Raw genomic sequence first — 24,193 nt, 5'->3', positions numbered from 1 at the left:
TCTCAAAGTTTTTTCAGTTCTTTATTCTTTGGCATGAAAAATTAGAACAGCCTAGGTGGGATGTTTTCATTTATTCTTTTCTGATTTTCTTATGTCCCCTGCTTACTCAGGTTTTAGTGCCGCCTAGGAAAACTTGTTTTGATTAAAGCTGCTTTCTGTTTATTTCCTGTGGAAGCTTTATTATAGGCAGATAGCATCTTCTGGTTCTTTTATTAGTCATATTTTCCCTCATTATTTTCTTCTGTTTTGTTCTTTCCTCTTAGGTTTTAAGAGTTGAAACGGGTCCTATCAGAGCTTCCCGGTAGAATCTTTACGCTCCAATTGAAGGAAGAAATTTTTTTAAAGTTTAAATCTGCTCTCATTTTACTCCAGATAGCTTAGGGGTAGGTGGGCCCCGTGAGGTGAGAATCAGAACCAGAGACAGACTTAGCCAGGAGTGTGCTGCCAAAGAGCCTCCAACCCTTATTTGGAACAGCAGTTAGGGCTCCAGGCTGCAATCTCCCCATTCTTTGGTAGACTGGCTGTCCACTGTGTTTGAGTGACTGGCAAGGCCTTCCAGACCAAGTCTCTGTCCTGTCCTCCCTCTGACATCCAGAGTAATTCCGAGAACTGGCAAGGGGATGTGCTGGACTGACCGTCACCTCCAAGTCTACGCAGTCCTCTGCTCATTTCCTTCGCATATTTCTTTGTCACATGTTGGAGATTCAAAGTTAGATGAGAACTAACTAACTCCATCCAATTTCATCTCTATTTTGCACCACTTAAATTCCTAGAGATGTCCTTTGTATAGTCTTCTTTTTACCTACTTTTTAAGATTGATCCAAGATTCTTCTTATCCCTTATTGTTGGTCATTCATGAAGATCAGAAGGGAAGTAGTTTATATCTCTCCAAGAAATCCACCTGTTCTCTTCTATAAATGCTGGTCGGAGGTTATTTTTAAGTCAGGAAGGTGAGGACAGATTGCATAAACCAAAGGGAAATGTTGACCTGACAGTAATCTTAAGTATTCAGCCAGAATTTTCTCATTTGGTTACCTCTGATGATCAAGATCATCAAATACCAACAACAATAATTTCAACAACTTCCTTTAAAAAAAAACAGACATAAATCACAAATTTTATATCAATTTCATTTAATCTTTTTATGAACCTGAGAAATTTGATGTTTGGTTTTCCATTTGGTGGGTAACACTCAGAGAAATTAAATAACTCACCCAGCATTGCATAGCTAATACATTGAGAAATAGAAATAGGATCCAAACTCTAATCTGTCTTCAAAAATCTCTACTCTTTTCTTTGACAAACAACCTGAAGAGTCATCCAGTCTCCAGATCCCTGTGGGATTTGCAGTGTCTCAGTTGCTGTTTTTCAGATACTACAATAATACTATATTTCTATTGGAAAATATTATATTTCTCTTGGCAGTAATAATACCTGGAATTCCTTGGTTCATCATCCATCATCTTAAAAAAAAAACAACCTAGAGTATTTTACTGATAATCAAGGGATTCTTTCTCAATGAAATCACTTGTCTTCATCTATTTCTTCCATCCTTTATGGCTATAATAGTGGTATCTGACTTCTCACATGTCTCAACATATATGGACCAAAGGCTGCTGTTCTCTATGGCCAGAACTGAATACAGAGCCTTCGACAGAGCAGAATTTCAAGAGAGGTTTGGTGATATTGCTGCTGATCATATTTTACCATATCCTGTTAGAACCAAAAACATAAAAATCTATAAAAAAGCAAAATCATGGCTAATTTAGCAACTCAAAAAGATAAAACTTGGGTAGAAAGTGTTGGGAGTGATCACGTCCTGGTTGATGAGAAAAATGTTTATTCTTGTTTCATGATGGCAAAGAAATATGCACTTATTTGATAACTTGCTACTTTGAACCCATAAGCCTTTTCCTTTCAGATATATTGAAATTAATAAGACATTCAGTGACTGCAAATTATGTCATCATAATCGTCCAATTCTTTGTTGCCTCTATTCAAATGAAACCCGTATCTTTTTTCTCTAGGTTACGGTCTTTGGTCAAGCAGCTAGAGAGAGGGGAGGCTTCAGTCGTTGACCTTAAGAAGAATCTGGAATATGCAGCCACAGTGCTTGAATCTGTATACATTGATGAAACCAGGTAAGCTAAAGATGACCAGTGTGGTTAATAAAACAATGCTAAAGCTTTTATGTAGCTTTTTAAAAGTTGTCCTCCATAGCAAGTATGAGCTGTTATTTAAATTACTGGCTTTGGGCCAGGCAAGGTGGGGCATACTTGCAATCCCAGTAGCTGGAAAGGCTGAGGCAGGAGGATCTCGACTTCAAAGTCAGCCTCAGCAACTTAGTGAGGCTCCGATCAATTCAGTGCGACCCTGCCTCTAAGTAAAATGTATATATAAAAAAGGGCTGGGAATGTGGCTCAGTGGTTAAGTTCCCCTAGGTTCAACCCTCGGTACAAAATAAATTAATAGATAGATAGATAGATAGATAGATAGATAGATAGATAGATAGATAGATAACTGGTCTTGGAACACTGGTTTCTGCAAGTAAATGAGACAGATCTGGACAAGTCCCTTCTCCTCTACTCCTCCTCATCTAGAAAAAGAGCTAATAAAACCCCTCTCATGTAGCCATTAGGACAATGAAGTGAGATAATGTACGAGGAGAAAAATTAACTCTAACAATTGTGGAAAGGTTTCTTATTCAATGTAGAGTTTCACTGCAGTTATTACATATTGTTAATGTCTGTCTAAAAATCGTACTTGTCCTAATTCACAATATCCATCAGTAGTTGGAGGCTCATGAAGTGGAAGAGAAACACTTGCTCCCTTAAGCCGACAGTATCCATTCTTCAGTCTTATGCATGTTATTGATTTTTCTTAGCAGATTTTTCCACTTGAATTATCCAAAATATTAAAGTGGTTTCAGGTACTAAAAATACATTTGAAAGTCACAAAATTGCTTTTCTTTTGAAAAACGTTGAGATGTTGAGTATGAAAGGCTTTATTTTAATTTTTTTACCCCTATTTTGTACGGGTTTCTCTGTCAGTACTTGTGATGTCTTAGTTTCCTTTGCCAATTCCAATCTGGAAGTAGTTCACTGTAATCTAAGGCTTGCATGGTTTATTTTTGTGATGACATGCTATGTTACTAATTTAAGGCAATTTGCTATCACAGGTTTTTTTTTCAAATATTTTCTTCCCTTCTCCCCAATTTATGCATCTAATGTAAAAAAGAATACTTTTGCAATGATACCTGCTTTTATTGCTTGTTTTCATTATGAATTAATATAGTATGAAGTGTAATTTTAGGTTTTATTATAGTTCAACAATTTATGTTCCCTTCTGGTGTCTGACCTGTGAACAAGTTTGACAAACCTGCAAAGCACAACTGTCATATGGCTTACCTCATTGTGCTCAAAAAAGAATGACTTTATTTTGTAAATTTTGCTTGAATTCAGATAATAAGTTACCCAAATCACATCAACGCAGTCCTCTGAAGTAACAATCCTAAGTGATGTCAACTGATATTCTTTCTAAATTAATAGGTAACAGGAACTAAATGTCTAATTAATACCTTATTTTTAAATAATGTCACATGGTTCATCTATAAAATTAAGTTAAGCCTCCTTGTGAGTGGTTTTTTAAAGGGAAGTTTTAAATTTCATTCAAACTCTATAAACCTTCAAGGGTTAAGGACACTGGGTACTCCTAAAGTACAGTGTGCCTACCACCTGTGTGGGGCCTCAGAGGGAATGTGTTTAATTCTTCTTCTCCCTTTATTCCATATGTTAGTCAGCTTTCCACCACTATAACAAATACCCCAAATCATCAATTTATAAAGAGGAAAGATTTATTTTGGTTTCAAGTCAGAGTCCATGATTGATTGGCTCCATTGCTTTTGGACCTGTGATAAAGTAGCATGTCACAGTAGGAATGCATGGTGGATCAAAGCCACTCACCTCCTGACTGGGAAGTGAAAGGAAGAAAAGAGGCTAAGTCCCACAGTCTCCTTCAGAGGCATGCCCCTAATGACCTGAAGACCTCCCACTAGGCTCCACCCCTTAAAGTTTCCATTACCCCGGAAAACGCCATTGTCTGGGGACCAAGTCTTCAATACATGGACCTAGAGCATTCAGTGTAGTCAGGGGAGCCAACCTGAAACATCAATAGTGAGTTTCCACAAGCTTTATCAAAATGGCACTGTATATTCTGTGGCCAATTTTTTTGCACCTGTTTTGAAAAGAGAGTTCTAACTTTAGATTTAGTCTCAGTGTCCTGATTATGTTTCATGTTCATGTTCAGACGACTCCTGGATACAGAGGATGAGCTCAGTGACATTCAGTCAGATGCTGTGCCTTCTGAAGTCCGAGACTGGCTGGCCTCCACCTTTACACGGCAGATGGGGATGATGCTCAGGAGGAGTGAGGAGAAGCCCAGGTTCAAGAGCATCGTTCACGCAGTGCAAGCTGGAATATTTGTGGAGAGGTAAAGATGTCACTCATTGTTATTCAAAGCAGCAAAAGGAATGCCAGCTTCCAATAACCAGAAGCTTCTGCTTAATGTGGTTCTGACATCTTTATAAATGCAGAAAATTCTGGGTGGAAGCAGGTAGTCTTCAATGAGAGATGGCAAAAACCTCTATTTTAATCTCTGCAGCATCATTAGGACAAGCTTTATTGTTTGCTCAAAATTCTTTTTGATAACCAGAAAAAAAAATAGTTTGAGTTCAATGTCTAATGTTTAAAGAAGGAAATCATTTAATCCATCGTCTTTTGGATCAGATGATGGGGTGGTGAATGTGTCTACCTCTGAAACAGGTCAGGAGTGCTTTGAAGTTGCTGACCCAGGGAGGAAAGTTCATTTAAAAGGTGTGAGTTCCCTGTGACACTTCAATTTTGTCATCCCTTTGAAATTGAACTGCTCCACTACTCCAGAAATAGATTTCCTTTCTCCTGCAATCCCTATTGGGCAATTATACATTTTAGAAATGCCATGGTGAGTTGAAAGTTTGCCTGGGATATTTTTCTTGCTTTAGGATAATTCTAAAGAACCCACTTTCCTAAATGGGTTGCCCACAGGGTTCATCATTCAGGTTCAAGTACTGCACTGCCTTCCATCTTTGATGTACTATATGTTTTTCTAGCAGAACAGGTAACCCATTTTAATAATTTAGTTTCCAATCTGGGCAGCTAGACTTAACATTTTTTTGTGTGTGTTACCAGGGTTCACATGTTTGAGATTGCTTGAATATCTTTTTAATTTAACAGTTAGGCCACTTGAGTGACTGTGAAAAATACCAAAAAAGAAATTTTAGTTTCCTTGGTCAGCAGTCAATTTGACTTCTCATTATTTGCCAATATTTTGTGTAAGTCTGTGGGCTGCTAATCATTTTTTTGTAAGATATCACATTGCATTTTTCCTCTCTGATTTTGCCAGAATGTATAGACGGACATCAAACATGGTTGGACTAAGCTACCCACCAGCTGTTATTGAAGCATTAAAGGTAATACTGATGAAAAGATTTTACAATGTAGATAGTATCTCATAGAAAGTATAGTTGAATTTTTTAGAAAATAAGGGGTTTCCAATTAAAGTTCTTTTCTCAGTTATTCCTGACTTTAATCTTTCATTATCATTTTCTTATCTGTTCTAACACTGTCAATACATTTTCAGCCTCTGTCTTCCTATTTTTTTAATCAAACTCTGTGTTGGTTTTTTTTCCTTTCTATTCTTCTATGGAAGTTTAGTTTTATACATTGATCTGAAATTATGAGATTGATCTAATGGGTCATAGGAGGTGTTATGTCAAAAGTATTATTCAACATTAGGAGGCTCTTTGGTGATTGTAATTGTATCATTCCCTGATTACCTACTCCAAATCCACTTTACAGATGAAGAAACTAAGACTCAGCAAGATTTTTGAAAAGGACAGAGTTAATTGGAAACAAAGATAGGGTTTGATAGCAGAGTGTCTACCACATGGTAACGTCTCAGTAACGTTTTGTGGCATGAACGTATGCCCCCAGAGTTTGTGGATATATACCATCCCCATATATCCTACAGTTTTCCCAGGACTCACACTGAGCCAAATGCTCCATGGAAAGTCATTCAAATGTCTATGCTCAACTGGTCTAGATCCTTCATAGTTACTACCAATCAGACAAACTTTTGAAATCGTATAGAATATCCCTAAGAGCCTTCAAGCTGATGTGTTCCTCCAGGTAGTGTTGGTGTAAATCCAAGTGTGCTAAACCCAGTTTACCTCTGGATTCTAAGGCTGGGCTGTGTAAAGGCCTAGAATCACTGGGCTGGTTGACACTGTAGAGTGTCTACACATAGAACTGGTTCATTTGCTTGGGGGACACTGTAGAATTCTGACTTGTGCAAAAATTGTTGTCTTTCTCTGAAACCTGAAAAAGCATGACTGGCTTACCCAGTAATAAAATAGAATTGCAGGTTGGAGTTCTTAATTAATTTAATGTCAGGCAGGAGCCCTGGAGGACCCTCTTAATTATGTATTGATAGTTCTTCCTCTTGTCTCAGACATACTTAGGAGACTATATATAAGCAGATTCTCATTTCCACTTTTTCTGTCTCTATGTGTTTTGTCTCTTCTTACCTCATCTTAAGAGCAGGAAAGCTACAGCAAGAAGCCATGTGTTTTCTCTCTTTCCTCCCTATCACACTAATGCCCAATACATCAGTGTAATGTACAGTGATCTTTCCCATTTAATCAGTGGAATCGCTTCATGAGATCCAATGTTTTATAACAACCACTATGAAATTGCATTGATTTTCATAATTGAACCTGAAATGTTCAGTGAAAGTCTTGGGAACATTAAAAGCATACTTTAATTTTTAATTTCTTCCTTTATCATGAACACCAACACAGGTGGGTATACTGATACTGAGACATCTATGAGACTATTTCTTCCAAATTGGAGCTTCTTTTCTATGCAGAGTAACTGGGAAAAAAACTCATGGAACAACCTGTGATGTGCACAAATTGTTATTTTATACTTAGGGAAAAGAAAATTCTCAGATGCACATATGTTGTCTTTCTGAAGGAAAAGGGAAAAGATTATTCAAACTAGGAGTGAGTACTAGCTCTAAATTGCTCTATCCTTCTCCACATGGATTGCCAATATGTACATGAAGGTTAAAGCTGCTATTTCTTTTGGCCCTATCCCCTGTTGTCTGGGAAAGTTCAAAACCTTTTTACAATGGCATATTTTTCCAGTTCCCCAGACTCCTGATTTATTTGCAGTGGATTGGAGGTGAGTTGGAGAGAGAGATTCTCTCTCTCTCTCTCTCTCTCTCTCTCTTTTTTTTTTTTTGTATAGTACCTGTTGGGAAAAGAGGTCATTTCCACCTCACTGCTAAGAGTTTATATAGAATCACTGCTGTTCTCTTCTATTGCAGAAAATTTCTCTAAAGACTGAGAAAATATAATTCACTAAAATAACCATTATGCTACTATCATGTTAACTTTTGTGGCTAATATAAGAACATGCCTTAAAATGATATTTAAGGAAGAGAACAATGAGCCACCACCCAGCTCTAAATTTGAAATAGGTTGCAGTTTGTTCTTTTAATTTTTTTTCCCATTCAATACGTATTCACTTCTAATTTAGGTATTTTATCTCCAGTCTCCTGGGGTGGGGTTACTGGAAAATGAACAAGTACTCTCTTCTTTAGAACAGCAGCTGTCTGTGGCTCAGGAAGCAACACCTTGGATAAACTCCAGGTTTAAAGTGGGAGGAAGTGAGGAGGTTGAGGCTTCCTTTTGGCTGTGTGAACAGGAAATTGTCCTCAGGCAAAATTTCGTAAAAGAGGGAGAATGGTTTGAGGCAGTTCATCTAGATGCTTGTTAAAATGCAGATTCCAGGCCCAGGATTCTTCAGTCTTGTGTCCCTCATCCTGAATCAGCATTTTCAATAAGCCCTCTAAATAGTTAGAAAAATCACAATTAAGATTTCACTAAAATGAGGGGCCAAAGAGAACTTCCCCCTCATATACAGTAAATACGTCACTCATCCTCCCGTTTCTCAGTACTGATATCCAGATAAATCTTGACTTTTTACTATGATAATCTCAATTTCCAGTGATAGAAAGGTTTTTTTTTTTTTAAACTCATCCTGGAATGTAGGTTTAAAAATTGTCAGATGTGACAAAGTGTTTTCTAACCCACTGAGTTGTCAGTGGCCTTTTCCTTAGGACTAGGGATCAGACAATGGCTGTGACTCATGGCAGTGCCAATTTTAGTAACCAGGATAAAGCTTTAGATCTTGAGTAAATCTTTAATAGACTTGCTGTATATGGCCTGGGCCCTTGCTGGGTATTTTGGGGATGAGACCTGGGTCACAGCACAGACTCACTGAGTTTGCAGTGTCATCTGTCACCAGTGAGATCTCCATGGCTTGTTACCTGGTTCTGCTACTGCATGGCCATAGACAATTTCCCGGTCTCTCTGAGGCTGCCATTTGCAATACTGGAAGAGGTGACACCTTTTTCTAGAGGTTTTGTGAATGTATATAATCACTTCACAGAAACTGTGCTTAGTACTCGGCTGGCTCTCTTTCTTTAGTTTTTTAATGGAAGGGTCATGAAGATTGACGTGAGGTTACCTCTAAATGTGAATTGAAACAATTCAGTTGAAATCCTTAAGGAACATTTTGTGTTTTCCTATGAACAGATGTTTTCCTGTGCCCTGGCTTTCAAGAGATAGATCCTTGATGACCTTGAGATGAATCTGACAGGTGGAATGTTTAGAGAAGGACAGGATTGGGAAATGACGAGAAAACAAATGACTGTTGCTTCAACTGTTGACTAGACACGCTGTTGACTATGTCTATAAATAGCTGGTTGTATTAGGTCAAAGGCACTTCAGATCATGTTTACATGTATTTTGGAGTAACTTGATGGACAAATTAGAACTTCATCAATGGTTTATCAAGTGTGTGTTCCACTTAGCTTTTCCTTTTCCTCTTTTCAGTAAAGTGATGTACAGATTTGAGAACTAGATCCCAGGATTAGTGACTTCAGAAGGGTAGCATTTTTCTGTCCTGTGAAATGAAAAGCTTTCTCCTTAGTTTCAGCTCAGAAGACTGAGGTGACATGCTATTAGGCATACTTTATCATGTGTGTTTCTGAATACTTTTAAATGAGTTAACATTGTCAACTGTAGACTAAGAGGAAGTCATTGGATGATGTGGACAGAAGAGAAGATTGAAGATGAAGCAGCCCAGGGACTCATGAGTTCCCTAGCGGTAGCTCAAGGGCTTGATTGGAAGAGCCTGAGCATAGGGGGTCGGTGGACACGTTTCTGTTTCTATTCTCATTCCACTTGTGTCCTAAGCACTTACTTGAAGGGATCTTAGGGAAATTAGGCAGGTGTTGGTTTTCTCATCTGTAAATTGGGACTAATGTCACCCACCACTTAGAGTTGTTTTCAGGAAAATTACATACTTATCACAGAGCCTGAAGCCTATCATGCAGTATGCACTCAATAAATGATGGCTTTTGTTGCATAGTAATGAGATGACCTGATTTTTAAACAGAAAATTCTAGGTAGGACTAACAGATAGAAGAAAAATTTGAAGGTGGAAGTTAAGACTCTTGGGCTATGAAATTAACAGGTAAAGGCTACAGAAAGACTAAAAAATGGGGAGATTGGTAGCTCAATAAATGACTGCAGACTAATACATTCTTCCTCCCTGCCTTGTCCTGCAGGATGTGGACAAGTGGTCCTTTGATGTGTTTTCCCTCAATGAGGCCAGTGGGGATCATGCACTGAAATTCATTTTCTATGAATTACTTACCCGCTATGATCTGATCAGCCGCTTTAAGGTCAGTACTTCATTAAAAAGATAAAAAATAAATAAAATGTACCTGTTTGGTTCATCCTCATATGACTTTTGGATTTAAGACCAAGAGAATACTTTAAAATAGGCCCAAACTGCTCTCCGTGACTCAGAGCGCACCTTTAGGACAAGGCTGCTGTGCTTTCCTCCTGGGGGTACTTTTCATTACATCCAGGCTGGTAGGTCTCAGGGACAGTGAGAGGCTGGAGAAGCCGGATCAGATCCCTGTCTTCCTAGAAATACAACCCAAGCCTTCAGTAGCCGAGCTCCCCTGTGGGGGCTGCCTGTGGCTCTCATTTCAGCACGACCTCGTGTACTATCGACCACTGCTGTCAGCCAGGCAGTAATGGAGACAGAGTGAGCCTCTGCTCCTTCTGTAAACTTTTTTTCCACCCATTGGCTCATTCAGACAAATACTCTCACATATCATCAGTGACAGACCATTGGTATTTCCCAGCCATTCATGCTTCAAATTAATTCTTCATGTTAAATAAAGAGCATGACTCATCTCCAGTGTTCTGCTCCCCGCTCAGCCATCTCATACCATGGGCTCTCCAGGTCAGACCAGGTCCTCCAGGGAACCTGTGTATTCATCTGCTGACATCTCTCTGATCAAGCTCTTCAGACTTCTTGCATCAGATGGACAAGCCTTTGGAAATGCAGGGCTTTTTCTGTATAACATATTAAATTCTTGGGACAGCCTGGTCTTTATCACCTCCAAAGGACTGCATATTGGAGGATGCTTCCTATTTTTTCTTGCATGACTGTAAATACTTCATGGCAGTGGCCCATAAGTCCTTTATTTGTTGTGCATCTGAAACCTGCATGAAGCCGGACACTGTTTCTTTGGAACAAATCTCCTGTGCACATACATATATACCTTTACTTAGCATCTTATTGGCTCACAGGGCTCCAAAGAACAACCCAGGAGCCCCATTTTTAAAAATGATAATGAGTTCATCTCTGACTTCGTGTTTAATTTTTTTTTTTAAATCCACAAATGGCAAGCACGAAGAATACACCAAGGAGAAACAGGTTATGGAACCTCAGATGCATTTTCCTTAGTGTTTCTTACTAATGTGATCGTTCATCTCCAATTCTTTTCCTTTATCCCTGAACTGCATAATTTACCCTGAACCACGGCATTGATCCAGAAAACTAACACAATGAATGTTTCCAGGGTCCCCTTATTTAGTACATACATTTTTCAATTCTTCTTCATTTTCTGCCACATTGAAAAGGAAGCTATGTCTATGATATATATATTTGAGATGGAAAATCAGTTAAGCCAGTTGGAAATATTATCCTCAGTTACTGGTAATTTCACGAAAAGAGACTAAAGTCTTTATGTCTTGAGAAACATATGAATGCATACCATGCAGCATATCCAATTTGCCTGTGGGAAAACATGAAATAACACAAAAACCTCCAGTTATCAAGTTATTGCAAGGCAGATGTGAGCTGCTGCCAGTATTGAAGAAATATTGACTTCTTGAAAACCAGGCTGTTTAGGAATTGACACTGGCTTTGGACACATGAGAAAAACCAAAACACAAAAAACAAAGCCCAAATCACAATGTGATAGTCTGTCATACATGGCAACAGGAACAATCTGTGTTCTCATGTTATCACTTGCAATTTGTTACTGGTGACTTGCAATTTGGAAGGTCTCATTCCACTGACCATATGTTAGGAATTGTGAAGGAGTCCACAAAATGATACTAATTATTACTGTTATTATGACCTTCAACATTGCTTACCACATTGTTTGGGGTCTTGGTGTACCTTGATACTGGAGTGGGATGGTATTTAAGGATAGATGGGGACAAGGAAATTCAGAAAATCAGCATAGTTGCTGATAACATGGTTTTCTACATTGCATCAAAAATCATTGCTTTTCACACAAGTAAGACTAAATTTCTTTGAGATGATTTTGTGTCATTCCCCAGGGTCCCTGAATTGAAGTAAAGAATGATTTGCAAAGTGGACTGTTCTTCAACCTGGGACATTGTTGGGTTTCTAAATCATCTTATAATTTCTCCACTGATTTTTATTAACTATGAAAAGTTGTAATTTCCTCATGTGACATGTTATCCTCCAGAAAAAAAGTAGTCAAGGTGCCTTAGACTTTTGCTTCTTCACATAAAGCAAGCCAGTCACTAATTAAGCTTGTGGCTCTCTTTCAGATTCCCATTTCTGCACTTGTCTCATTTGTGGAGGCCCTGGAAGTGGGATACAGCAAGCATAAAAATCCTTACCATAATTTAATGCATGCTGCTGATGTCACCCAGACTGTACATTACCTCCTCTATAAAACGGGAGTGGCAGTAAGTAAAGATAGGAACTCTTAGTTACACAAAAAAGGTGATGTTGGTTTTCATGTTGGAGCATGTTCCAAACCAGATGAGGTTGAGCTCGTAAGGAGCTCATTGTTCTGTGGACTCCCTGTTCCCCAAGCTATCTAACCATGGTGGGAAGTCTTGGGGTCCCCTTGTTGCCTCTGAAACTTTCTCCATCCTGAACTTGAAGTAGATATTTGGCTGTTGCTAGCATTTCCACCAGGCTATGACCAATAAAAATATAACATCCAAAACAAGATATGTACTCCCAGATATAGAGAGTGGTACTCTTGACCTCTTGGGATGGTCAAGAACTATGATATACACCCATATTGAGTAGATGTAGCAACCACATTATACCAAGTTACCTTTTGGCTTAAACTGCTAGGTCTTTTTCACAAGACTGTGCTTATTTTTATCCTGGTTGTGTGCATTTGATTTTTTTGAACCTAAGTTTCAATCTTTACTTATAATCATTAAAAAAATCTTCTTGCTTATTATGGCTCAGCCTTTCTGCTCTTTAGATGTTTCTGGATCTCTCTTCCCTAATCCATTGTATTAGCTGACCTAAATTGGTTATCTGTGCCTTTGTCTTCTTAAACCTAGATATAAGCCATTAATAAAAGGCATAGCTGTTAGTGACCAGAGAGGGTCTCAAAGTCCTTTTACTTCTCCATCAGAATTGGCACCAAAATAGACATTCTTTGGTTATGGTTATCAATTAGCTCATAAACCCAGTGCACATTTGTTATCTTTACAGCTAAGGCATGTTGAAAGACGTGGTTTAATATCTCACTGAATTAAAAATGGAAAACGGTGGGAGGAATGTTGGCTTTGGAGCTAGATATAGTGGATGTAAATCTCGGATTAATTACTTATTCGATTTGTGACCTATGATGAATTACATGAGTCTTGGAGCCAATATTGTCTCATTTTTAAAGTGGTGGAAAATACTCCACCTTGTAAAAATGCTTTGACAGTTAGGAATAAAGTATCAAATATATTAAGCCCCTTGTCTGCCTCACAAAGGAAGCTCAATAATTAGGAAGTGTTGTTGTTAAAACATTGCAGGATTTTACCAAAACCTATTAGTGTTTTTTTACTTGTTGTTGTAAAACTAATTTCTTAAAAATGTTATTTAAAGGCTGTCTTTTTTTTTTAAGTTATAGAAACACTACAGAGAGAACTTGTTTATTTGATAAAGGATTTCTACCAGAAACTTAGAACAAATGTCACACTTGGTAGTGATTCCAGGAAAGCATGGGGTCAAATACAGGTGTCCACATTTATATTGTTATTGGGTATATTTATGGACATCTCACCTAAAGCAATATAGTATTTTAAAAAGTAAAGGAGCACACTGTGAAAATATTGAGATCCTCTCCTTTAGAAAATCGAGAAAATCAGCTATATGCTATCTACAAGATGAAATAAGAGGGAGCAGGAGCATGGGAGGAATAGATGAACTCTAGATAGGGCAGAGGAGTGGGAGGGGAAGGGAGGGAGCAGGGGGTTATTAATGATGGTGGAATGTGATGATCATTATTATCCAAAGTACATGCATGAAGACGTGAATTGGTGTGAATGTACTATGTCTACAACCAGAGATATGAAAAGTTGTGCTCTATATGTGTAATAAGAATTGTAATGCATTCTGCTGTCATATATAAATAAAAAAATGTTAAAAAAGGAAATAAGAACCCCCAATAATGTCTGAGTAGAAAAGCTACTTATACAGTGGAAATTAATAAGTATCATAGAAAACTATATATTCCCAACAGTTTTCAAAAATTATTACCTATAAAGAACTTTATGACTCATAAAAGGAAAGCTATAAAGCTAAATTGAAGGGCACAAAAATAATGTTTAAATAAGTGGAGAATTACACAGTGTTTTACATAGTATTCTATAGATGGTATTCTATAGATGTGATTTTTCCTCAAACTAATCTATAAATTCAAAAACATACCAATCAAAATTCCTATAGAATTAGCATGATACATGATCATCTGAATCTGAAATTCATGTAAAATAAGTATTTCATAATCTTAGGAAAGACAATTCTGAAGAGAATAATGTGTGGGGGGAGAGTTTTACTCTACTGATATTAAAATATCTACAGAGCTGTAGTAATAAAATGAAAATATCTACAGAGCTGCAGTAATAAAATGGGTGGCATTTATGAAAAAGTAAACAAATATACCAATAAAATTAATGAGAGAGCCATAAATACACCCAAATATTTATTAATCGCGTCTTAGGTGCTAGGTGCTGGGTACTTCTTTACAGGTTGCTACAGACTGAGTGTGTCTCCTGCCCAAATTTATCTGTTGAAATCCTAACTCCAAAGTGATGGTATTAGGAAATACCATCATTAGGGATAGACTTGTAGATTAGGTAGTCATGAGCAAGTTGTTACCAGACAGTGATATGAGGCTTTTAAGAGGTGATTAGGTCATGAGGGAGAAGCTCACATGAATGGGGTTAGTGTCCTTACAAAAAAGACCCCAGAGACCCTTCTCTTTCTGCCATGTGAAGATACAGTGAGAAGGTGCCTTTTATGAACTAGGAAATGAGGTTTCACCAGACACCAAATCAGCCAGCATCTTGATCTTGGACTTTGCAGCTTCTATAGTGGTGAGAAATGAACTTCTGTTGTCCGTGGCATTCAGTTATAGCAGCTTGAGGGGACTAAGACCCAGGGTGAAGATACACCTCTTGTGCACTTCAAGAACTTACATTCTAGTGGGACGGTATAGCTAGAGTGGACCAATAAAAAATAGATGAGAGAACACACTAATACTCTGCAGAGAATTAAAATTGGGCACCACACAGGGAAAGCTGGGAGTTTGATTAGATAGTCAGGCTTTCCTGACTGTCTCCAGAGGTAATATTTAAGCTGAGATAGTTGTGGTTTTCAGCTGTAGCCATGCTGAGAGCTAAAGGAGACAATGTCAGCAGACTATGTCAGCGATGGCATAAAAGCCCTGGTGGGAGAATAACCTGGCTGCATTCACTGAGCAGAAATAAGGTGAGCATGGTGGGAACAGCATGTGAGGGTGACAGTGGCACATGATGAGGTTGAAGGCAGGAGCCAGACCAGGTCTGGCTTTACAAGCCTGGGTAATGGTTCCAGCACTTGGAGTAGTGGGAAGCCTCTCATGAGTTTTGGAAATGGGAGTGAATGCCATCTGATAAAAATTAGAAAAGGATTATTGTGGAGGATGGATTCAGAGGCAGCCTGTTGGAGGAGTCCTGCAGACAACTAGTGGTAGCCTGAACTAGAAAGTACTTTACTGGGATGGAGTGAAAGAAAAACTTGCCTGTTAGGTAGGGTTAAAACGGGATGACTGATTATAGTCAAAGTACATTCTACTGTCATGTATAACTAATTAGAACAAATAAATATGATGACTAGAAGTCAGAAATTAAATTGAGAGTAAAACTTAGATTTTTGGTTTGATGAACAGGGTTGACAAGAGAGCTTGGTTAAGCAGACCTAGGGGGGAAAAGAATCAAAATTATTAGTTGGACAACGTAAAGATTCAGAATCCCTATCAGACCTCTGTGTGGAGATGGCAGGTAAGGAGAAAACAACAAGACTCTGGGTTATGGGTGAGGTCAGGGATAGACTTGTAGATGAGGTTGTCATGGATATGTTGTCACCAGACAGTGATAGGGAACCAAACAAGGATATGTAAAGAGGGTGAACAGAGAGGTAGAAGAGGCTCTGAAGTGGGTCCTGGAGCTCTCCAGAGTTTTAAAATGAAAGCAAAGAATTGGAACCAAAAAATAATAACCCAAGTGGAGTGGCCAGTGATGTTGGGACAAAAGGCAAGAGGACCTGGGGTCATGAAAGCCAAGCAAAGAAAGTGGTGTACTCAGTGGAGGATGCCATTGTATTGGTCCTGGTAGCACATCATGGTGAGGAATGTGACAGAGCAAAGTCATTCAACTTCATGGCCATGAACAAAAGAGAAGAAAGAAGAAGGAAGGGGCTCGGATTCCACCATCCCCTTCAAGGGCCGGCCCTCAATGGCTGGAGGACTTTCTACTAGGCCCTGCCTCTTTTAAGTTTCTACCACATGCCAATAGCACCAAGCCCAAGGACTAAGACTTCAATTCATGGGCCATTGGGGAACATTGAAGATCCAAACTATAGCATTTCATCTTGACCCTCCTGAAACTCATGTCTATCTCACCATGCAAAAGAATTTTCATTCTATCTCCAAGAGTCCCTAAAATCTTAACTATTCCAACATTAATTAAAAATCCAATTCCAAGTTCTCCTCTAAGACTCAAGGCAAATTTAGCTGCAGCCCCTCAAGCTTGATGTAAGTCCCTCAAAAACTCAAAAAAGGAAAGTTACCTATTTGCTATTTTCCATGTACATACATACTTCCAAAATACAATGACACAGGGTGAATAGTCACATTCCCAAAGAGAGAAATAGCCAAGTAGCATGGAGTCATCCAAACCCAGAAGGACAAACATTAAATTCTACTATTCCATGTTTGGCATCCAGGGGGAACACTATGGCAGGATGCGGGCTCCCAGAAGCTTGGGCATTGACACCTAACCACTTTGCTGGTAGCAGCACACATAGCCACTTTGTTGGTCTAGCTTTGCATGCTGCCTGCAGTTTCCTTCTGAATGATAATCCTCATCCTGGCATCTCTGATTGTCTGGGGTCTCTGTTGCAGCTTCGTCTTCACTCTCATAGCTGCATATGTTGCCCTCCCTGTCATGGGCTGCTTATAGGGATTCTGATCTTGCCACATTCTGTATGGCCTCCCAGGCTTTCCTGTGAAGTCTTGGTGGAAGCTTCTATGACCTCATAACTATTGCATTATGTATGCTGCAAAACCATGGACGATCTCAGGTCAGCATCCAGTGTGAGCTGTACCTGGACCTGTTTAAACAATGACTGCAGTGGCTTCTGAGTCCCTTGTGGGCTTAGGTGGTCCTGAGAAAAACAGGATGCCCTAGAGCTGTCTTCCAAAAAGACTTTGTCCTGGAGAGTCTTGGAAACAAATTTGCACTTTTACACCTTTGACCTTGCAGTGGGTAGGTTCTTGCCCATACCTGAGAAGTCCTCATGGTATATTTTCTATTGTCCTTGTCCAAAGCACTTACTTTCTTTTTAATGGCACTAGCACCACACCAGCACTCTTCCTGGTCAGAACTTTACATGCATGAACTTCTTCTCAGGACAAGGTCAACTGCAAGTTTTCCATATCTTTCTGACCTGCTCCTCTTTGCTCCTGATTCTTCCTATAAATTTAGCTAAAAGTAGCAAGTAATACCCATGCCCTTAAAATTTCCTTCCCTAGATAAATTAGTCCATAACCTTTAAACTCAGTGTCCCACAAATTTTCAGGGCTTGGACAAAATACCTTCAAATTTTTCTTATATAGGATGGTGGCCTCTAGTTCAGTTTGCATCAGAGCCCTCCTTCACATCTACAACCTCATCAGCACAGCCTTCAGTCTGCACTTTCACTAGTCTTCTGAGCCCCACCAGAATCACCCAGTAAGCTACCCATTAATCTTCACTTATAGCATTCTAGACTTTCTTTAGCCTGCTTTGCAAACTGCTTCAGCAAACCCATTCTAAAAGGCTTTTCCACATCATCTTCTGTGTAGTCACAACAATGACCCCTTCTTTGTGTTAAGGTTTGGATCTGGAGTGTGCTGGAATGGTTGGTCCCCAGCTTGTGGTGCTAACTGGAGGTGGTAGAAACTTTAGGAGTCAGGGCCTAGTTGAAAGAAGTAGGTCCCTGAGGGAGTGTGTGTTCCTGAGGGTAAACCTTGTCTCTCTTCCCTTTTCTCTTTCTCTCTTTGCTTTCCTCCTGTCATGAGGCAAACAGCTTTCTTCTACCATGCACTCCTCATTGTGATGTTCTGCCTTGTCAAAGGCCCAAAGCAACAAAGCCAAATAACCATGGACTGATATTTCTGAAACTATGAGCCAAAATAAATTTTTCTTTCTGTATACTGATTTATCTCAGGCATTTTGTCACAGTAATGAAAAGCTGACTAACATACCTTGGAACCAGTTTTATGTTTTAGCTTTCTTTCAATATAACAAATGCTTGAGATAGGTGAACTTATAAAGAAAGCCAAATGGTTTATTTGGCTCACAGTTTTGGAATTTCAGTACATGACTGATTGGTGCTCTTTTGACCCGTGGGAACACACTGTGGCAGGATCATGTAGCAGAGCAAAGCTGTTCACCTCATGACTGAGAACAAAAGAGAGGAAGAGGAAGTGGCTAAGATTCTTCTGTGACCTTCAGTGGCATACCCCCAGTGACCAGAAGACCTCCCACTAACCCTACTTCTTCAATTTTCTACTACCTTCCAGTAGTGCCAATCTGGGAACTAAGTCTTCAACACCCTGTCTTTGGGAAACATTTATGATCCAAATGATAGTACTATTATAAAGAAAAATATGCATATCAATCCTCTAGTTCTTCCAAGTATGCCCAAGGAAACCTCGTATAATAAGATTTATTATAGCAGGGCTGAGGAGGTGGCTCAAGCGGTAATGCGCTCGCCTGGCATGCACGGGGCCTTGGGTTCGATCTTCAGCACCACATAAAAATAAAAATAAAGATGTTGTGTCTACTGAAAACTAAAATAATAATAATATTAAAAAATTTTCTCTCTCTAAAAAAAGATTTATTATAGCAATGTTTGTAATAGTAAAAAATTGCAAAGTATGTAATAATCAGTAGGAAATAATTAAAACTCTGGAATACCATAGTTACAAATAATAAAATAGTGTATGTGACTAAAATTCAAGATATATTATTAAGTTAAAAACATTGCAGAAAAGTATGTTCCATACTTTATCTATTATTAAACATAACACATATGTGTGTGCATATGTAGATGTATACATGAAAATACATAGAAAACACCTAAAAGATAAACACTAGACTGAAGATAACAATCACCTCTAAGGAGGTTCTCATCCTGAGATGATGATTAGTATATTTTCCCTGAAATGTCTAGTGATCTCTGATTTTTTGAGAATATTCATAAGTGAATATCCAGACTGATTTTAGAATAGCTCTTTCAACTCTAGTAGGAAAATATTACTGTGTAAGAAAAAAAACACAGAAGTACCATTTATAGTAGCAGAACCATACCAAAAATTATTTAAGGAATATAACGATTTTTCTTATTATCATGAATATATAATGATCTAGGGAAATGATCATAATGTGTGATTAACTGAAAAATAAGATAAATAATCCTATCTACTCTGAATATTTATATACATATAGATATGCCTGCATCATCTCATGATCAGAGTATTCCTAAAGGTAATTATTATCCAGGCTGATTCAATGGGTCAGGAAGATACAGGAAAAGATAGAACACAAAGATTGTTGACCGAATAAATCTACTCACGTTTAAAGAGCTATTCTGAAATCCAATTCAGTAACTTTCACTGACATGGAATTGTCCAGAACTGTGTCATATGGCCACTGGAATGTCAAGAGAAGACTGGAAACATTACCTTCCCGAACAAAAATCAGAGATATTATTAGGAAGAGAGAAAATTGAGCAACCAGCAGTGATTTCCCTCCAAGTAGAAATAGTCTTATTTTAAAGGAGAGGAAACTCTGACTCACAGAGATTAAGGTGATCCTGGTAGCTGTTCTAGACTGGATTATGTTCCCCATAAATTCATATATTAAAGTCCTAACCCCAGTACCTCAGTATGGGACTGTGTTTGGACAGATGTCCTTTAAAGAAGACATATGGTAAAATGAGATCATGTGGTGGACCCTTGTCTGATGTGGTTGGTGTCCTTCTAAGAGTAGACTAGGACATAGTCATATGCATACAAGAAGAAAGACCATGTAAGGATGCATAAGGCAAGGACAGAGGCCCAGAAGAAACCAGCCCTACTGGTATTTTTTTTTTTTTTTAGGACTTAGAGTCTCCAAAACTGGGAGAAAATAAATTTCTGTTGGCTAATCTATCCAGTGTTTGGTATTTTATTATGGTAGCCTCAGCAAACTAATACAACAACAGAAACAGTATTTGGCACCCAGTCTGACTTCTAAGACCATGAATTGAAATATTTAGCCATGATTCTACAATGTCTTTGGCCAAAAAGAGCTGTTTATGCCATAGACTCTTCAAGTGCATTTATTTGAAGATATTTTGGTGAAGAACACAATGGAGTCAGAAATGCACATTGAATTCATCTATTCAACATACATTTAGTATGTATTGTGCACAGTATGCTACAAGAATATAAAGGTGAATCATACACAGCTGTTTCAGCTCTCAAAAAACAAACAAACAAACAAAAAAACAAACTCCCAAGCTTTTATTCTAATCCAAGTTGTCATTGACATAAATGTTACATCATAGCAGTGATCATGATGTACTGCATACTGCTCTTAAATGAGCTCATTTGCCATTATCAATCCAGGCCATATTCAGAATAATTCTTAAATATAGAAACTACTTCCCTCCCACTCTCTTTTGGCAATGCAGCTCAAAACAAACCTCTTTCATGGTGAGCTTGCAGATGCACTGGGGAGCATTCTGATGAATGGAGAGTATATTGTTACTCTAACCTTCCATACCAATGAAGAGGGGAAAATGCTTTAAATCATTTCAGTTTTATGAATTGTGAGGCACAGGGGGAACTAAAATATCCCATTGATTAAGTGATGTCTGGGCTTGAACATCAACAGTATTACACATTGTAATCTGTTTGTTTTACTCACTGTTGTTTAACAGAAGTATCTAGAAGATGCTTGAATTCTTTCAGAAGAATTTTTTTCACTTATAAGAGAAAAGCCTTGAGCAAATTTAGATTGAAGAGTTGTTATTAATTAAGTAGATATTAGTCAGACTCCAGGCTCTGGTCTGCTTTTAATTTAGGCCAAAATATTCCAAACTCTAGAACTATCCATGGTTGTTTCATTGCTTTGGTCAGGCGTGGTGCCATTAACACTGCTTTTTCAGAAAGGAGAAGGTGTGTATCTTTTTCTTTTGATCAAATATGATATCATCTTCTTTATAAGGAAAACACTAAGGATGTTAAACTGACATCTTGGTTTAATAGTGCTGAATAATTTTATTAGGCATTGTAATTGGATGAAATTTGGCCCTTGTGACTTTTGTCCTATGGCGTCCCATTGCTAACATGTTGCATAAGATGGTTAAAAAAAAAATTCAGAAGGAAACTTACAGTTAAGTTTACCAATCAGAAGTCCTTAAGTAGGGAGATTATCCTGGATCCTCCAGGTGGTCCCAAGAGTATCTCACAAGTCCATGAGAGTCGAAGAGACAATGTAGAAGAAGTCTGAGAGGCCTAAGCAATGCTAGCTTAAAGATGGAAAAACCAGGCAAATGCAAACCATGAGAAGGAAATAAATTTCACTCGTGCCATGAATATATATCTGCCCCGGACACTCCCAGAAAGAAAGACAACCATGCCGACAGCTGGATTTCAGCCTTGTAAAACCCTGACCAGAAAACCAGCCATGCTGTTCTGGTCTTCTGTCGTATAGAACTATTATGTGCCAATAAATGAGAAGTATTTTTAAGTTTGTGGTCATTTGTTAAGGTAGCAGTAAAAAATTGGAGCGAAACAGTTAACTAAATAAACTTCACCATTCATATTTCAAAGTCAACAAATTACTGATAATATTTCCTCTAGCAATGGAACATCATCCAGGTCTTTTTCCTTCCAGTTTCCTCTGGATTGTTACATCCATCTCTCCCTGTCTGCCCCCATACACCCTGCCCCCCACCCCCACAACTTGCCTTCCTGGGGTCACAGCACAATCCCAGTCCACCATTACCAATTGTCTAGAAATGCCTGTCAATAATCATCCATGCCACTCATATTTTGTAAATAAGGAAATGCTGATAGGATGTATGGCATATCTCGACAGTTTAATAAATCTGGTATAAAATGCCTGTAGGACTTAAATTTCTGGCTCATTATACATTGACCTAAAACCATCTGCATTCTCAGATATTAATTTAGAAAAGGCAAGGGGAATCTGAACTGTATTTTATTTCATTTTTATTGGTTTTATTTTAATATGAAGCCCAATTTCTGTCAAAAGAGTTTTTCTCATACCCAAGGTGTTTTTAGCTACTCAGGATGAGAGTGCTGAGGTCATATTGAATTCATTGTTCTCTTTGACTGCAACTTCTAACTGACCCCTCCACCCCACTATGAATTCAGTTAATTGCTAGTTCATTTGGATCCTACCTCCAAGCTGTCCCTGTATCCTATAAGAACTTTCCAGTCCCTAGATGATGCTCTCCTATCTCCTTTTCCTACTCCTGCAGTGGTGTGCTGGGTGTGGGTGAACTTCACTCTCTTACATGTGAACTTCACTGCCTGTTGAACCCAGTTTCCATTCCTCACTCATTCTAGGCTCACCGGGCCCTAATCAGCCCTAACTCCCACTCCATTCAAGGGCTTATCTCCTTCCTCAAGATGAACAAGTTTCTCTTGAAAATGCCCACCTCCACTTCTTGCTCTGTCCAGTCTTCAAGGCCCATCTTAAATGTCTCTTCTCTGTGAAATTATCTCTCTCTCCCCTCCCTTCACCTACCCCAGACACCATCTCTACTTTCTTCGTATCCCTAAACTAGCATCATTGACCCTAAACATCTGTTTGGATTGTTGAAAAGCTTGGGTTTTAAAATGAGATTTAAAGGCTATGGTTTTGGAGGGTTTTTTTGTTTGTTTAATCATGCACTGTTTTGGTTTATTAGAAGTGAGTTATACCAAAGCCAGGGTTTGGTTCGTTTGTTTGGGGAAGGAGGAAGTGTCACTGGTATTTGTGATGTGGGAACTGTAATTACAGTTAATTTAGAGGCTTTCTGCTGACTGGGCTGATGTTCTGTGACTCAGATTTGCTTAGATGCTACACTGTTTCCCATTCATAACCTTACTTTAAAATGTTAAATTATTTTGCAGGAGTTTAGAAAAGTAGATGTATGTGGGGAGTAGGTAGAGGGAGTCAGGGGTGGAGGGGTCAAGATAGGATGTCAGGAAAGGAAAGAAAGAGATTGCCAAAGTCAAAAAAACTATATGCGATATGTCTAGACAACATCAAGAAAATGTGCAATATAAAATCATACCTATATAACTTTATGAAAAATTGTATGAACACATGAGCAATGACCCAAGAAAATACAACTTAAAAGATCATAAGTGAGCATTCTGGAGACATACTATGTTGGGTTTTCACATGGCTAGCACAGGTGTCATCTTGGGTAGGTCCTGAATCTCTACCATTTTCAGTTTTATATTCAGTGCCTCCCTTTATGATGTTGTGAGAGTGACATGAGTTTCTACATAAAAAGCACCTAGAATTGGGTCTGACACTGAGGGACACCCCCTACCTGGGTACCATGGGGAGATAATAAAGGGTTCTTTGCTACCTGCAGAACATTTTTGTAGCTTCAGTTTTCTTGCTGTCATTCCTCATCTTATCTATCTCTTTTTCCCCTCCTTTTGATTTTCGTCTCACTGATTTCTGTCTTTCTGTTCCTTGTACCTCAGTTTGTATTATTATTAGTAGTAGTAGTATTACTACTACTACTACTACCACCACCACCACCACCACCACCCGGGATTCAACCAGGGGTGCTTAACCACTGAGCCACATCCCCAGCTGTTTTTTATATTTTATTTAGAGCCAGGGTATTGCAGAGTTCCTTAGGGCCTTGCTAAGTTGTTGAGGCTGACTTTAAACTTGTGATCCTCCTGCCTTGGTCTCTTGAGCTGCTGGGATTACAGGTGTGCGCCACCATACCTGACCTCAGTGTGTATTTTTGAGGTGTATTATGGAGGATGCCAAAAAGTTTCTTGACATTTCATGCTAGATTTTGATAGAAATAATTTATAAGAAGTGTAGTTTTTTAATGTATTTTTTAAATTTATATATGACAGCAGAATGCAATTCAATTCATATTACATAAATAGA

General features: G+C 38.5%; 1 protein-coding gene across 8 annotated transcripts in view; it reads left to right on the top strand.

Annotated features, from left to right (window-relative positions):
* Pde1c (phosphodiesterase 1C) overlaps positions 1-24,193 on the top strand; it is a 601,507-nt gene that overhangs the window by 480,907 nt on the left and 96,407 nt on the right. For all 8 annotated transcript variants that reach the window (XM_058573161.1, XM_046426003.2, XM_046426004.2 and 5 more), the window contains 5 exons: positions 2,028-2,141; positions 4,306-4,488; positions 5,440-5,506; positions 9,736-9,852; positions 12,053-12,193. In XM_058573161.1, the coding sequence (XP_058429144.1) occupies positions 2,028-2,141; positions 4,306-4,488; positions 5,440-5,506; positions 9,736-9,852; positions 12,053-12,193 (622 nt within the window). The remainder of the gene's footprint in view (positions 1-2,027; positions 2,142-4,305; positions 4,489-5,439; positions 5,507-9,735; positions 9,853-12,052; positions 12,194-24,193) is intronic.

This window comes from Marmota monax, unplaced genomic scaffold (assembly GCF_021218885.2).
Source record: "Marmota monax isolate L192 unplaced genomic scaffold, Marmota_monax_Labrador192_F-V1.1 WCK01_AAM20220418_F8-fsc00133, whole genome shotgun sequence".
Classification (NCBI taxonomy): Eukaryota; Metazoa; Chordata; class Mammalia; order Rodentia; family Sciuridae; genus Marmota; species Marmota monax.
The sequence above is the reverse complement of the archived record's forward strand: the minus strand, read 5'-3'. Positions and strand labels throughout refer to the sequence as shown.